Genomic DNA, 15,005 nt, shown 5'->3' on the forward strand with positions numbered 1-15,005 from the left:
TTGTAACAGCTTCTTGAGAGGCATGCTATGCATTTCTTCTACTAACTCCTTCAATAGGGATACTCTGCCCTCATAATGAATTTTTGCAGGGGTATTGCAGGCTACAAAATGAATAATAATCATCTTAATTAATCTCTCTGTATAAAGAGATAACAGCTAATATGAAGCTCCTAACATTGGATAGATTTTTTTTGTAACTTAGCAACAGTTGTCCTGGAATTCCCCAATGACACAATAGCTTGTACCCTGGAACTGTGATAATTGTGTTCACACCTGCAGGAGGTCTTGGAGTTTCACATCTAACAGGGTTATTGGCATTTTCAGGAGGGAGAGGTGGGGGTGCAGCTATTTCCAATTAAACCTGTAAATCCCAGGTCGTGGCTATGCAGAAGGGTTAAGCAAAGGCAAAGCCCCCCCGTCCAGATCGCCCGTGTCCCTCGAGGAGCCGCGAGCCTCTCTGCAGAGCTCACGTCACATCTGCTCCCTCTGCCAAGTCCCCTTTTGTTAGCAGAGATGTAGCAATTGCAGCTGTCAGCCAGGATCCGGCATCTGAAAATTACAGGAGACCCTTGGTGATTGCTGGCTTGTTTGGAAGCCAGAGCTCTCCCCAGCGCACACGTGTGCTCGCACGTGGCCCGACAGGAGGTGGGGACGTGTTTGCTGTCATTGCCATGGCAATGGTGACTGTCCTCCTCGCCCTGTTTTCAAGGCTGGGTGAATCCGGAGGCAGTTTGCTGGGTGGACAGGCAGAGCAAGGGGTGGTGGAGGAGCAGAGCCCGTCCCCGGTGACACAGGGGGACACCTGGATGTGGCATTCCGCCTGGCACCACCGTGGTCCCTTATCATCCTGCCCATCCGGGAACACACAGCCTCAAATTTTGCCCTAAACAAGTGGATCTCCAGATCCCAAGAGGGTGTGGAGTGCAATATGGATAGTTTGCAAAGCTAGCTTTTCACTCCGAAAGTCAGCATCCAGTGTGAGTTCTTTCTCCTTTAGTTTTCTGCAGAGCTGGTGCTTTCGTTTGCATTGGCCCATGCACCGTTAGGACAGCAGGCAAGGCAGGTATTGAACACAGGTGCCTCCCCTCCACCGGCACGAGCCCTTAGCAACATTACAGAACCTGTCAGACTTCTCCAGAGTAATTAATTAATTTCTTATCCTCTTCCAGCACCATCCTGCTGCCCTGATGTTGAATATGAAGCTGGTTAGATGTGAAACTCCAATAGTGAAAATCTACCATCTGTGTCACTGCCGCCATTCAAACTGCTGCTCTTTCCTTGCGGGTTACTTGAGCTCATTTTGATTCAAATTCTGTCTACTCCGTCCCCGGTGCGGGGCATCTTGCAAAACGTGTTCTGCTCTTCACCTCTATGTCCCGTGTGCCAGAGTTAGAATTGGGAAGAGCGAGGTGGCATTTCTTAGCTCATTTTGCCCTCCGAGAGCACAGTTTGTCTCTGAGAGCTGCTCTTTCCAGGGGCAGCGCTGGTGCTTAGAGGGAACAGGGAATAACTAACCTACAGTAACCCAAGAAAATGACCACAGCTGCTGTATCTGTGCTGACAGAGCTCTAACTTCAGCGTGTTTCTGTCAATTAGAGTGAACCTTTGCAGGAAATGACCAGGCTCAGCCAAGGCCAAAGCAGCTTCATAGCGGTGGGTGATGCTGGGGTCTCCTCCCCTCTTTTACCCTCTTCCCATTAGCCTGCTGCCAGATTTGTGCCACAGATGGCAGATTTTCACTCCAGTTTTTAGACAGAAGGATGTATCAGAGGCTGTTTTTATTTCCACTGAATTGGAGTATAACCCTTTGCTGCTTTCTCTTTCTCTCGCGCGCTTTTGAAAACCTTCCTGCCGTCTCCCGCGTGGAGATCTGCCCCAGTACGTGCTCCCCCCACCTCTTTCTCTTTCAAGCGCTGTCTCTCCAACCTTTGTCCTGACAGCTAACCAACCTGCTTTATTAACCTTAGCTAGTTCCTAACCCTAACTAGATGCTAACTTTTCTCTAGCAAATAACCTAACCTCTTAACTAGAAGCTGAGTATAACTAGAATCTAATATCCTAACACTATAATACCTCTCTTCCCTCGTCTCCTTTGAAAAATAAAGGTGAACTGTAATCAGTATCCATACTTTTTACCTTCTATCCTGAAAATGGAGGACTGAACCGCAGCACAAGGATGAGCAGGGCTGAAGGATGAGGAGGGAAGGGGTTTTCTGGTGGCAAAGGCAGAAGATTGGCACACGGGAGGCTCCAACTCCCATTCTCGCCTCTGCCACAAGCTTCCCTCTGTGACCTTGGGCAAGTTGCTTCAGCTCTACCTCAGTTTCCCCATCTGTAAAGTGCGGGTAGTAGTGCTGCCGTACCTCACTGGGGGAGAGGAGAGACTGTAGGGCTGATATTCGGCATGTAATGAGGTGCTGCAGGATGCCGACGTTGTTAACGATGCCAACAAGCACTTGCATTTCTCCCTACTAAGAGGCGATACTTTTAATTGCGGAATCTGCCCTGTTCTCAGGATTGGGGTAAAAACCAACCAACTAAACCCCCTTCTTTATAAACTGTGTGACAAGTTTGAATGCCACTGTGAGCAAAAGGACCTGCCATGTTCTCAAAGGAAGATGGTTGCAACCTCAGGAGGTTAAACGGGGGAACAGTGATTTTACCATTGACACGGTTCAGCAGGCACGATGTCCCTTCCTCTGCTCCGTGAGCCCTGCCTGGGCAGAGACTCGCGTTAGGCACCAGCCACAGCTGGAGGGGGCTGCAATATAAACCCAAGGGAGACGCAGCCAGCAGGCGAATGTAGCACAGCTCTGCTCTCTCCATAGAACCCCCTCCTGCCCCCGTTGTGTGAGGTGGCCCTTCACTCGTCCATTAGCATGGCCTTCAGAACATCTGGCAAAGCCCTGACAAGGACATGCGATGAGTTCCTCGCACACCGGTGCCAATAACTCCAATTTGGAACCAGGAATTCGCTAGCAAAGGTGGGATCAAACCTGCAGCTCGTAATGTGGTGCCAGGTACCTGCCTGTCCCTTATCTGCAGACACAGCCATAGTGCCAACCCTTTTCCCCTGGAGCGATGAAGATAAACGCAGGTTCATCGTGTGTTCTGCAAGTAGCAAACAGTAATGTTAGCTGAGAGCTTGGAGACTTTCTTTGAATTCTCAGCAACAAAATGGAGCCAGTCTTCAGATTTTTCAAGCCAAGTGCCATGGGATTGGAGTGCTTTAAAAAGGGCATCCCCACCTGAGCCCCCGAACCCCCTTCAGTCTGTCCCTGTCACTGAAGATGAGGGAGAGCAGGAAGTTTCCTACTGGGAACTGTCTTCCTTGACTCAGGTCCTTTTCCCACGGGCAGTGCAGGTGTTTGGGGTTTTACAGCCTTTTCACTCATTTTCTTTGTTTTCTTTGCAGAAGGTACACCGATCCGAGGTAAGACATCCCAGCCCACTCACTCACCCACTCTCCAAACACCTCACTCAGTTCCTGTTTCATTGACCTGTGCTCTATACAGATTCTTGTTGTTGTTGTTGTTATGTTTCCTTGTCCTGCTTCACCTCTAGATATTTCTTTTTTATACCTGTCTTTATTTTATATATGGTTATAGTGTCCTTTTTTGTTTGCTGGGTGCACTTGGTAACACTGATACTGTTATTCTAATAACGTCTGGGACTGTGCTGCCTCAGATTTATGGCAGAGTTTTAAGAGCTAATCTCTCCAGGACTGTGACGGACTGAAGTTTATCTTGAGCATTGTATTAAATGCTAACAAACCTTGGTAAATACTTAGGACCTTCTCTTGACTGGTGCAAAGTGCTCCTGATGGTGGTGAAAGTTTTCCAGCGCTCTGCTCAGTCAGATCTTCAGCATTTACCTTCTCAGCGTACTCATGTGTTTGGATTCAGAGCCTTTTTTCCCCCTTCCTCCTCGGTCTCTTACCCTTAGGTTTTTCTGGGAAACATACCCATGGTAAGTAGCTTCTGCTCTGTCCCTTTATGGAGCCAGAAAGATCCTACACCTCGAGCTGTCATTGCAAATCACCAGGAACTGGGTGTGCGCCCTTGGGAGACCCTGCTTTGGTTTTTCTCTCCGCTGGCAAATTTAAAAGCCCATAATTCTTTGCCGCTAAAAGCAACAGGAGATGCTGTAGGTGAGATCTACTTTTCACACGTCATCTCTATTGGCTCCTGACAAGTGCTGAAAACTCATTGCCCTCTCCGCAGTGTAATTTCCAGCACTGCGTTCGCCAGCAGAGCTGCTGTGGTCCGGATGAAAGGGCTGAGTCCCGATTCCCCTGCAGCTCATGGTTGAGTCCCTGCTCTGCCATGTGGCTTCGTCTCCCCTTGGATACGCTCGGACAAGCAATGCTCACGAGCTGCACAAAACCCAGTCTGGAACCAGTGGAAGCAACCCACAGATTTATCCAAATGAACAGCAATTTCTAGGAGAACTCCATGGCCAGCTCTCCACCAAAGCGGAGCCTTCCCATGGCAGCACTCTCGAGCCGTCATTCAATACGAAACACGCAGTCTGTTTGCTTTGTAACCCCCGTTATGCTGAAATACCCACAGATTCTTTAGGAATGAGTTGAGTTCGGTTTAGCAGCTGGCGTTGGGGTTATGGTTGTCTCTGCTGTGCCTTTGGGAGCTCCCGGATGCCGCGGGAGCCGCTCTCACCCCCCGCCCTGCCGTGGGTGCTCCCACATCTCCCCACGCACACGGAGGAACACGAGCTCCTGTCCTCATGCAAACACAGCGGGTTCTCTTCCCGAGGAGGCCGTCTCTACAACCAGCCATGAGATCATTTGCACTTTTCTCCCTTCAGATTTTATCAATAATATTACACCGAGCTGGAATTGTTTGGTTTTCATATTTAGGTGGGGTTTTTTTCCAGAGATGGGAGCTAAAGAGTCTTACCACTTGTGAGCTCTGTCCATATCTGTAGTATAACCATGTACTCCTAATACATAAAACATTTGATAGCCTGTTGAATTATTTATATAGTATATATTTTACCCGGAGTTTTGCAGGGATGAAGCCTTCTGAGGTAAATGAGGCAATTTTCTTCCATGTAGTTACATGCGGCATATCTCTGCATGTTTGCTTACAGGAGCGTTTAGCATGGGCTCTGGGTATGTTCCTATAAACAGCAGTAGTGTACAGGTTTAAGAAAGACCTTAATCCTTTTGGCCCTGCCAGTGTAAACCACACGGGCAATTTGGAAGTTTCAGTGCAGTATTTACAGGGTTTTCCCTTGGGAATATTCACTACCAGTAAGGTGCTTTTTGCACTGTAGTGAATCAGGTATTTAGGCACAAAAGGAAGGCAGCGGTGATAAAAATGCCCCAGGGACCCTCAGCAGTAGGTGACAAAGCGTTGGTCACTGCTTCAAATGGAGCGAGGGAAAGCTGCGTCTGATGGATTTCTAGGGATCACAGGAACAGGGATTATTGCCGTTGATTTCATGAGTTCTGGTGCAGAATGCCTGCATTGCAGAAACCACAAAAGTTGATACTTCTGCTGGTTGTTTCAGTACAGAGAGTAACACTCGGTGTAGAGGGGGGTATTAAATTGTCTCTCCCTGTTGGGTGCATGTCCAGCCTAACGCTGAGCACAGACCTGAGCTGGTGTGCGCAGAGGGCTCAGGGCTCATCACCCCAAACCCCCGGGGACTGTCCCAGTATCTATTGGTTCAACGAGGGGAAAAAGCAAAACATCGCTGCTATTACTCTCTCTTAAACACGCAACAAAATGGTGATGATGGTGTCTTTGCTGCGGTCTTCTTCTCTCCTCCCAGGTGGCCTGCAGATCGAGAGCAGCGAGGAGACGGACCAGGGGAAGTACGAATGCGTCGCCAGCAACAGCGCGGGCGTGCGCTACTCCTCGCCCGCTAACCTTTACGTGAGAGGTAGGGAGCGCGTCGGCTCACACCGCTGCCAAACCCCCTGGATTCAGTGTCCCCAGCTGCTCCGTCCCATCCTGGCCCTGAGTGCAGGGGTAGCACCGGTGTTAATCATCGGATCCCTGCAGGGGGTCCCGGTGTGCCCTCGCTGCCGCTGGCTCCAGCCGCCGCGCCGCTGTTGCAGAGCAGCGATACGAGGCTGCGTCGCTCACAGCGAAGTCAAGCGTGATGCAGAATAGTGTCCCCAAGTCGCTGGCCGCCATCAGCCTGCAGAGCCCAGAGGGGAACAAACGGCGTTGGCTGCAAAGAGGACAGAAAGCCCTTTTCTCCCAAAGGATCCCGCTCCCCGGCAGTGGGAAGGCGTCGGTTCTGCTGGTGTGGGTGCGAGAGGAGGGGAGGACCCTCTCAGCCCGTCCGCAGAGCCGTGCGTCCCCTGGGTCTCGGCAGATCGCCGCAGGAGGGTTCATTCTCGCTTCTCCCCAAGGCCCCAGCTGGTTCACCCTTTGCCAGCAGTAATTTGTCACCGGTTCCTCGGGCACGAACGCTGGCCGTGGGGCACAGGTTCACAAAGCTGGAGACGCCAGCAGCCATCTCTGCTGCAGCGGCAGATCCCTTCACCCGCGGAACAGATGACAGGGGGATCGGCTTCTGCTTGATGCCCCCTCGATGTTCCGCTGTCTTATTTTAATCTCTCTGACCTGTAATATTTCATGTGTAGCTTTGGTTTAACATCTTTCCACAGCAAAACCCTTTTGGTAATGAGGGAGCAGGGCTGGTCCTTCTCACTTTAAGACAAAACAAAACACCATTGGGCGGCAAAAAGAACAAGTTACATCCCAGCAAACTGTTCCCATTTCCATCCCATCGGCAGAGGAAGCGCCTCCCACCTCCACTCACGTTAACGCTGCGCTGAAAGCAGAGCCATGCTCCTGTGTGCACCCCTTTCTCTCTCTCTTTCTCTCTCTCTCGTGTCTCACGCTCACTAAATCACATGCACATGGAGAGAAGGCTTTTAATAATTGAATGTTTCCAAGCTAAATTTTTAAATAGCCTTTTGTGGCCAGCTGGAAAATTGCGTTTGAAATTTGCGCTGTCACCTGGGCCCCGAAATTCTTCTTTTGGGAATGCAAATCTGGATCTGATACTAATTCGGGGCTAAATCCTTCGCAGACAGCTTAGCTGGAATGGATTGGGAAACAGGACAAAAATGTGGGGAGTTTTGCCTTATTATTTTATTTATAAATTTCCTCTACCTTTCTGGCCACTCGGAAACTAACAGGAGACAAAGGTTGTAACATGGAGTCGCTTGTCTCCGCACCTGGATCCGGGTCGGCTCCAGGTGGCTGTAATGTGGATGTCGCCCTTTCTGTCCCCGTCAGTCCGTGTGTCCCTGGGCCCGGCCTGCAAAGCCCGGCCCGGAGCGCAGAACCCACGGTGCGAGCAGGCTCGGCCTGGGCTCTGGGGGCTTTCATGCTGTTTAATTCCTCGTTTCTTGTGTGTTAATATCGTGGAAAGGTAACAAATGGATTTGCTTTGGCGGGAGGGGAAGCTCATGCACATTTTTCTTCCCGTTTTTTGTTTTCAAAGAGCCTCCAACACTCCTGTGTTTCCAATTGACTTGTTTCTCCCATAACATGCTTGTCTCTATAGAACACCTGGGATAGGAGGTGTAAGTTTGAACGTTGCAAGGAAATGGTTTGGTTTGATTTTGCTTTGCTTTTTGGTTTTATTTCCTTCTCCTAACGGTTCCTTCCTCCCCGTTCGGTCCCATGCGGAGGTAGCGGCGGCAGGGCCGGGTGCGGGGCTGGGGGGCGCGGGCCGGGGGGGCGGATTCCAACCGCCGGCTCGGGGTTCTGTGCCCGGGACGGGCTCCGCTCCCCCTTCTCCAAAGAGCAGCTGGATTAAAGCAGTGAGGACTCCATTCCGGGGTCGGCACCTCTCGGGTGCTGGTTCGGAATTAGGATTGCTCACGGTCTGACCTCGTTACAGAGCCTGGTTGTTCTCAGAAGGTACCTGGATGGGAGGGGGAAAGCGAGGAAGGCAGAAAAGAGGGTCGTTACTATCTTCATTTCTTTTCCTTTCTTTTGATTTTGGTTAAGAGAAAAAAAATCAATCAATTTGCAGCTGACAGCCTTGAGAAGGCCTTTTTTTACTCTCTCTGTGTTTCCCCTATTTTTCTCTTCTCCTCATGTCATTGTGTTCCGCATCAAACCCCCTTAACATCCCTCAGAGCTACGAGAAGGTTGGTGTGGTTTTTTTCTTTTTTACTTTCTTTACCCACATTTTTACATTCTTAAGAGAAAAAAAAAAATTAAAAACAATAAAATTATTAAAAAAATAAAAAAGAGAAAAAGCAAGAAATCTTTAAATGAGCGAGACCCGCCCGTTCCCGGGTCTCGCAGAGATGAGTTGAGTTGCATTGTGGGCCTCTCTATGCATCCTTTGGTAATGTTGCTGAGTTCTTGCACTTCTTTGTCGTCATGGTTACCTTGCCGTTTGGACATTGGGCCTGATGCATGATAGGAGAATGTAACAATCTTCTTTGCATGCCACTTTTTAAATTAATTACAAATTATTTTTCCTATGTATATTACTCTGTATTTATTTTCCTTTGACGATTCTGATTGATTTGAAGTGGATTTAGTCTTCTTTTGGAAACTCTTCTGTTCTGTTGGGTTTTTTGCTTTCTCTTGAGTTCCCGTTTCTGTTGGATTGGTTATGCTGTGCTGTAGTTTATTCCAACGCATTGTGAGAAGCCAGTGTTCCTGCCCACCCGGTGGCAACTGAACTCCTCGATCCCTCCAGGAGCAAAGGAGTCACACAGCTCTAACGCCTGTCCATGGAAGCCCTGCTATTTGGGACACAAACCTGTTTTTTGGGGGGCGGAGGGGGGGACGTGGGAAGCGGAAAAGATGGTAAGAAACCAGGGTGATCGCTCCGAGAGTTCGAGCAGACCCTGGATCACGTTATCGCTTTATTTCTTGGAGGTGTGGCTCTTGTTCCACATCCTGCACGCAGAGAAAGACCCTGATCCCTGCTCCGAAGGGCTCCCCCGTGCTCACCAGTAACGGCCCATTTTCCCCAGTAACACCCAACCTGATCCGCTCTCGGCCCCGCTGGGCAGAGGCACGAAGCGTCTCCCGCGGTACCGAATCGCACCCCGTTGTCTCTGCTCGAGCACCGCGTGTGCGTGGAAGGCCCGTCCTGTCCTCGGGCAGGGCCAGGCTCATTAGCGGCTTGGCTAACGAGGGGGATGCCTCGTCCTCACAAACAAAGGGCAGGCAGCCAGCCGCCTTCTGCTGGCTCCACCTTACCCCTTTTTACCCTCTTTTTTCCCTATTTTTGAACTATTGTTGTCTGGGCACCTCAAAAACCAGCCAGAGAAGGCAGAACCCTCCTTTCTGAAGGAGCCTGAAAACCAGTGCAGCAGTGTGGACACGAAGAGGCTGCTGGCACACATCTGGCAGCTGCTTCTCCGTTGTGAACAGCAACGAGAAATCTGACGCATTGCAATCCAGCTGAAAATGCCTCTTTTCCCTCTTCTCATCTCCCCGTTTATCCCCGGTTAAGCTTCTGTTGCCTCCCGCGTGTTTGTCCCGCGCGGGAGGTGAACAGGTGGGGTTTTGCAGTGTGGTGGTCGTACCGTTGCGCTTGGTGCTTTTGCCCTTTGCAGAATGCAGTGCCCTCCCCTCCCCTGTTCATGCGTTTCCCTCTGCCCGTCAGTCCTCACTACTCGATAATTACCAAAGGAGCGGCTTTCCTAGTGTACAGGTATTAAAGCTGTGTGATTTTTGAGAAATCCAGTGCAGTATTGACACAGTATCTGTCTCTCTCTTTCTCTATTTCTCTCTTTCTCTCTGTCTGTCTTTCTCTTTTTCTTAAAATGCTGAGATTTCAGTGCTCGGACCCTCAGTGCTGGTATTTCCCTTCCCCCTTCCAAGTCTCTCCCCTCTCCCCATAGACACAAGGGTACCACTCCGAAATGCTGCACTGTCTGAACGCCTTTGTGAAGCAGCCAGCTGTGGCTCTTCCGACTCTGATGCCAACAAGAGTCAAAAAACATCCCCCAGCTCCAAAATTAAAAAGGCTTCTTCTATTTAAAAAGAGCAAGAGAGAAGGAATAGTATTTGAAATGAGCTGTTCCCATCCCACCTCCCTCCTGCCTAGGACTAAAAGGTGATAATCAGTACTAATTACAGAGTTTTCCTTCATGAATAGGAGTTGGAGTTTCAGGGTTTAGGTGCAATTAAAAAGGGATTTATACGCCATTGGGTTTTATTTGTTTATTTTATCTTGCATAAAGTATTTCTAACATGTCCAAACGGCGCTGCTGCTGCTAGGATCTCTTGTGATCTGAGGTTTTAAGGTTAAATTCTTTCTTAAGAGCCAATAAAAATAATAATAATATCAACAACAGTAAACTAGAGCTAAATTGAATGTAGTCACGATAGGCTGGAATGACACTGGGCGAGGAAACAGAGACTTGTCTGAAAGAGCTCGTATGGTTTGCTAGAAGTTACGGGCATGGTCTTGACATTATTGGCTAAGGGTGTGTTGTGGATTATTACAGATCAGATCATGCTATGGTACAAAATAACAAAGAATCTGCTAACAGGGGATTTCCAAGGTCAAAATGAGGGAGCATCTTTTCTGGAGCCCCACAAAAGCGGATCAGAGGTAGCGAGGTGAATTCTGCTGCCGGCACAGGGTGGATGAAACACGTTTCTCGTCCGAGTTTCACTTGTAGTCAGTGAAGAGAAAGACACAATTCAGTGGGCAAGTCAGCACCTCGTGATGGGGATGTTGTTTTTTTATGGGAGCTATAACCTCACCTGGCTCGTTGGATGCTTCTCTGCATCCGTAGGGACACAAATAGTGTCAAACTTCTGGCCCGTAGTGATTGCGGGCAGGATGGATGCAAAGCCGTGTGTATTGGAGCCGTGTGTCCCGGTGCTGGTGGCTGGAGCTTCGTGCTTCTCCTGGCACGGGGGAGGCTGGTTTGGGAGCCTGGCAGCTCTCAGAGAATGGTTTGGGTTGGAGGGACCTTAAAGCTCCCTCAGAGCCCATCCAGCCCATGACAGGGACATCTTCAGCAGCTCAGGGTGCTCAGAGCCCCGTCCAGCCTGGCCTGGGATGTCTCCAGGGATGGTTCATCTACCCCCTCTCTGGCCAACCTGGGCCAGGCGCTCACCACCCTCAGGGCCAACAATTCCTTCCTCACATCCAGCCCGAATCTTTTGTTTTTATCAGAAAGCAAATTTCTGTGTGTGGCACCTGAGCAGAGAGCTGTGTGTCCTTCTTTAACCATGGCAGAAGGGAAACACTTTTAACCTCTTTAAGACACTTTGAATCTTGCCCAGAAGGGCTGAGACGCTCCACTTTGGTGGATAAAACCAGGCGGAATCGCTCACACCTGATGGTGTTTTTCTCCAAGTGTCAGCGAGTCAACTCATCCAGGTTTTGCCCCAGAGAGGACACACGTCTGTCTGTCCAGGATCTACAGCCACAGCTGCTTTGCCCCCTTGAAACGCAGCACTTTGGAGCTCTCCCAGTTTGCAAAGCTTCAGGCTTCCCCCGGATGGCTCCGTTTTGATCCAAACAGGCAGCTGCTTGGCTCAGGCTGTATGGACGGGCCAAGGTCTCTTTCTGCTCCTCCGTGGTGATGTAGAAACCTCAGAGCTGTGTGGGCTGAGCTTTCACACCCCCGAGCACACGGAGCTGCTGCTGCCAGCACAGGACGCATTGTCCTCCAATTTACCTATTATTGTCCCCCTATTTCACACCGTGGTGCCCTGTCAGGAATACCGAAAGGCAGCAGTCGTGGTGCTGCAGGGATAATCCTTATGGTTCTTTTCCCCCTCCACTCGAGCTTCTTGTTGCTTTGCTCTTTTCAAGCCCAGGGAGTTTTAAATGGTTCAGCAGGTATTTAACAACCAGCACTGCTGTTCCTGCTTAGGCCTGTTCTGCTGGAGTCAAGTGCAGCTTAGTCACCCAGAATCAGGTTCTGCAGCCCAGATCCTGCTGAGAACGCTTCACATACGCTGGGTTTATTTTCAAGGCTCTCTGGAAAACCTCAACTCATGGAGAGACTGGAGGTGAAACAGGCCAGGGTTAAACACGGAACAGCAAAACTAGTTGAAATCAATTAAAATGAAACCTGTAGAAAACACAGAAATAACGTGCCTAGGACCTTCAGGAGGGAAAGCTTCAAAATACATTAAAATGGGACTAATTTAAGCAATAATTTAGCCTGCAGCCTGCTCCTGGGTTAAGACTGGCTCGTGTGTAATCTGACCATCAAACCACGCTCAGCCCGTCCCTCAATAGCCGAGCGGAGCGGTTGCCAAGCTTTTCGCTTTCAATGCCATTTAGAGGTGAGAAGGAACTAATTTCACTTGCGCTGCGGATTTAACAAATAGCCGCCAGGTCAAAACAGTCATTGATAGTTTAAAACGCAGGGATTTTAATACCTTGTTAGTCTAGCGTTGATAAACTCTTTAATGGAGAAGAGGGAGGCGGAACTGCTGCTGGTTCTCCCAGCTGCCCCTGTCGAGCTGGTTTCCAGGCGCTGAGGTTTGGGGTGAGTTTAGGTGAGTGTTTCCATGGGTGGGGGCGCCCTGGCCGTGGGTGGGGTGTCCTCAGCTCTGAAATTCGAGTTCAAAACCAACCAAAGCGAACAACCAACTTTGCTGTGTTTCTGCAGAAGGATTTCTCAAGGGTATCAGGAAATGGGAATGGATACCAAAAGCCACCCCCCCAAAAAAAAAAGAAACAAAACCAAATCAAAACTGTATATATATATATATATGTATATCTATGTATATCTCTCTATAGAGGGCACTTTGCAGGAACACTGTGCTGTACTGATCTCGAAATCTCTGCCTGCCTGTGTCTCTTACACCCTTTGCATCGCTGTTCTCTTTGTTTTAGGGGAAAAAAATTAGATTACACCTTGTCAAATTAAAATAACGAAAATCAAATGACAAAGTCTGCGGTTAATGTTACAGAGCTGCTCGAAAAACAATTGGGTTCAGTTTATTTCATATTCGATCGTGTAAAAAGCAACAGAAAAAATAAGAATTACAAAAAAAATGGAGAGATGATCAGCCAGCCTGTCACTCAACCAATGTCTTTTTTAAAGTGGAAAAGTAACACTGATTGGGAAGGGAATGGATTTCTTCCAGCCCAAATGCAAGCCTTGGTCTCATTCGTTATTTACCCATCTCTGGATTGATCTGTTTTGATTCACCATGAGGAAATGAGGAAGGCGATGGGCACGAGCAGGGCAGCGTCTCGTCCTCGGGGGGACGGAGGTCGGGAATCCAAACCCCAGCGGAACCGCTGGATTGGAACGGACAGGGAGGGGGCAGGGCAGGACCCACCACCTTTTGGGAGGGCAGGACAGGTGTAATCTAAGCTTCACTACTAACGTAGAGGCTGCACATTATTTTGGCACCCTTTCCCCTACCCCCTCCTCATTTTGGAGCAAGACGGAATGAGTCCTGTCTCACCAAAATGGCCAATAATGTCCGCCTTCTCACCTCATTTGGAGCAGCAGCTTGCTGAGTGTCAAAATGTTTAATACCATTTGGTTTTGTTTGGTGCTTTCAACCAGTCACTTCACTTTTCTTTTCGTTTCCTTTCTCGATTGATTTCTTCTTTAAAGTAGCAAATCTGTTTCTCTTTGAGTTGGTTTAATGTGAATCGGGGTTTGAAGTGACGGGTTCTTGTCCAGCACGTCCTCCTTTCCCCACCTCGCTCCTCCTCCACCATTTTTCTCCCTGAGTTAATCTGGAAGGGGCTTTAAAAAGCGGAACCGGTGGGTTTGCTCAGCACGGACTGGTTGGTTGGTCCTCAGACTTCTCTCACTAGCAGCGTCCTGGGAACGCATTTTAAGGATGGATTCTGGTGTTGCAAAAGTCAACCCTGGATCTCCCAGTGTCTCTTCTGATCAGGTCTGTAAAATCTGTCCCTTTCAAAAGCATCTCTCACCCGGTGGAGTCCAGCTCTCGATTGAACCGAGCGGTGGTGGTGGGAACCTTAGTGATGTCGATTGGTACCTCCTTGGAAAGAATAATGCACTGAAAATGCCACTCACAGAACACAAACTGGGTCACATTCTGCATCCGTGAGAAGCAGCAAAACCAATTGGCTTTACCACTTACAGATCAGTTCAGTTTCTAACTGATGTTAAACCCAGTTTGGGATGCCTGTGTGAAACACTTATCCAACAAACAACACTAAACAGACTCTAACTGCACTTAAATCTGTTTCTCAGAAATGGCTTCCCTGCATTGATCAGTTTGACTTGCATCACAAATGTCCAGCGCCAGTTCTAAAATCTCCTTCTAGCAATAACAAGCTGTATCCTTGTTTGAAAAAAGCTCCGGGGAGTATTTTGCCCATTGAACGTGTGTGTTTGTGTGTGGCTGCTGGTGTGTGGCTGCCGGGAGATGCTGCACATGCACATGGAGCATGCACCTCTGTACGCATGCGAGCTGGCTTCGGAAAACAGGGCTGACAAAGCTGCCATGGAAACCAAACATCCCTGGAACGCAGGGAAGGTGCTTCTTGAAACCTGAAATCACTAAAAGCATTAGATCAGTGTCTATAAAACAGACACCTGACTGCCCCATCCCAATTTTTCCTTTCCAGAGAGGGCGGTTTTTCGTTTCTTTCCAGTCCTTTGAATGGGTTGAATAGCAAAATGGAAGGAATCTCTTCACCGCATTTTTGATATGTAAAATATCGCTCTTTCGGCTGCTGTGTGTGAAACCCGGCCGGACCCGGAGCTGAAATCGCTCTCCGTTCAATCTCTAGCTGCACTTCAAGCTTTGTTCCCACCGCCGCTCTCCTCCTCCTAGGCCTGACCTAAACGCTGACCCAGAGATTCTCAGCTTGACAAACCTCATGTCAAGAGCCAAATCGGCATGGAATAGCAATGAAAACAAACAGCAGCGCGCTGGTTCTTGGCATCCAGAGATGAGCCCTATAAGTATTCCGTGTTACAGTAAAAGCGCTTGTCAGGGCCCTTGGCCACCGCAGGGGTGTATCTAGGGACTCTCTGAGGTCTCCAGCATTTAACGTTGGAGTTGTTTCCACGT

The 15,005-nt window shown here is 49.2% G+C and overlaps 1 protein-coding gene across 27 annotated transcripts in view; it reads left to right on the top strand.

The window, feature by feature from the left end:
• The window catches only part of PTPRS (protein tyrosine phosphatase receptor type S), a 148,313-nt gene that overhangs the window by 83,732 nt on the left and 49,576 nt on the right, over positions 1-15,005 (top strand). For 16 of the 27 annotated variants that reach the window (XM_065042589.1, XM_065042579.1, XM_065042585.1 and 13 more), the window contains one exon: positions 5,797-5,907. In XM_065042589.1, coding sequence (XP_064898661.1) covers positions 5,797-5,907 — 111 coding nt within the window. Of the gene's footprint in view, positions 1-5,796; positions 5,908-8,131; positions 8,144-15,005 lie in introns of all 27 variants that reach the window. The other 11 variants (XM_065042577.1, XM_065042580.1, XM_065042584.1 and 8 more) reach the window with 1 other exon arrangement.

The sequence above is a fragment of the Columba livia genome, chromosome 27 (genome assembly GCF_036013475.1).
Source record: "Columba livia isolate bColLiv1 breed racing homer chromosome 27, bColLiv1.pat.W.v2, whole genome shotgun sequence".
NCBI lineage: Eukaryota > Metazoa > Chordata > Aves > Columbiformes > Columbidae > Columba > Columba livia.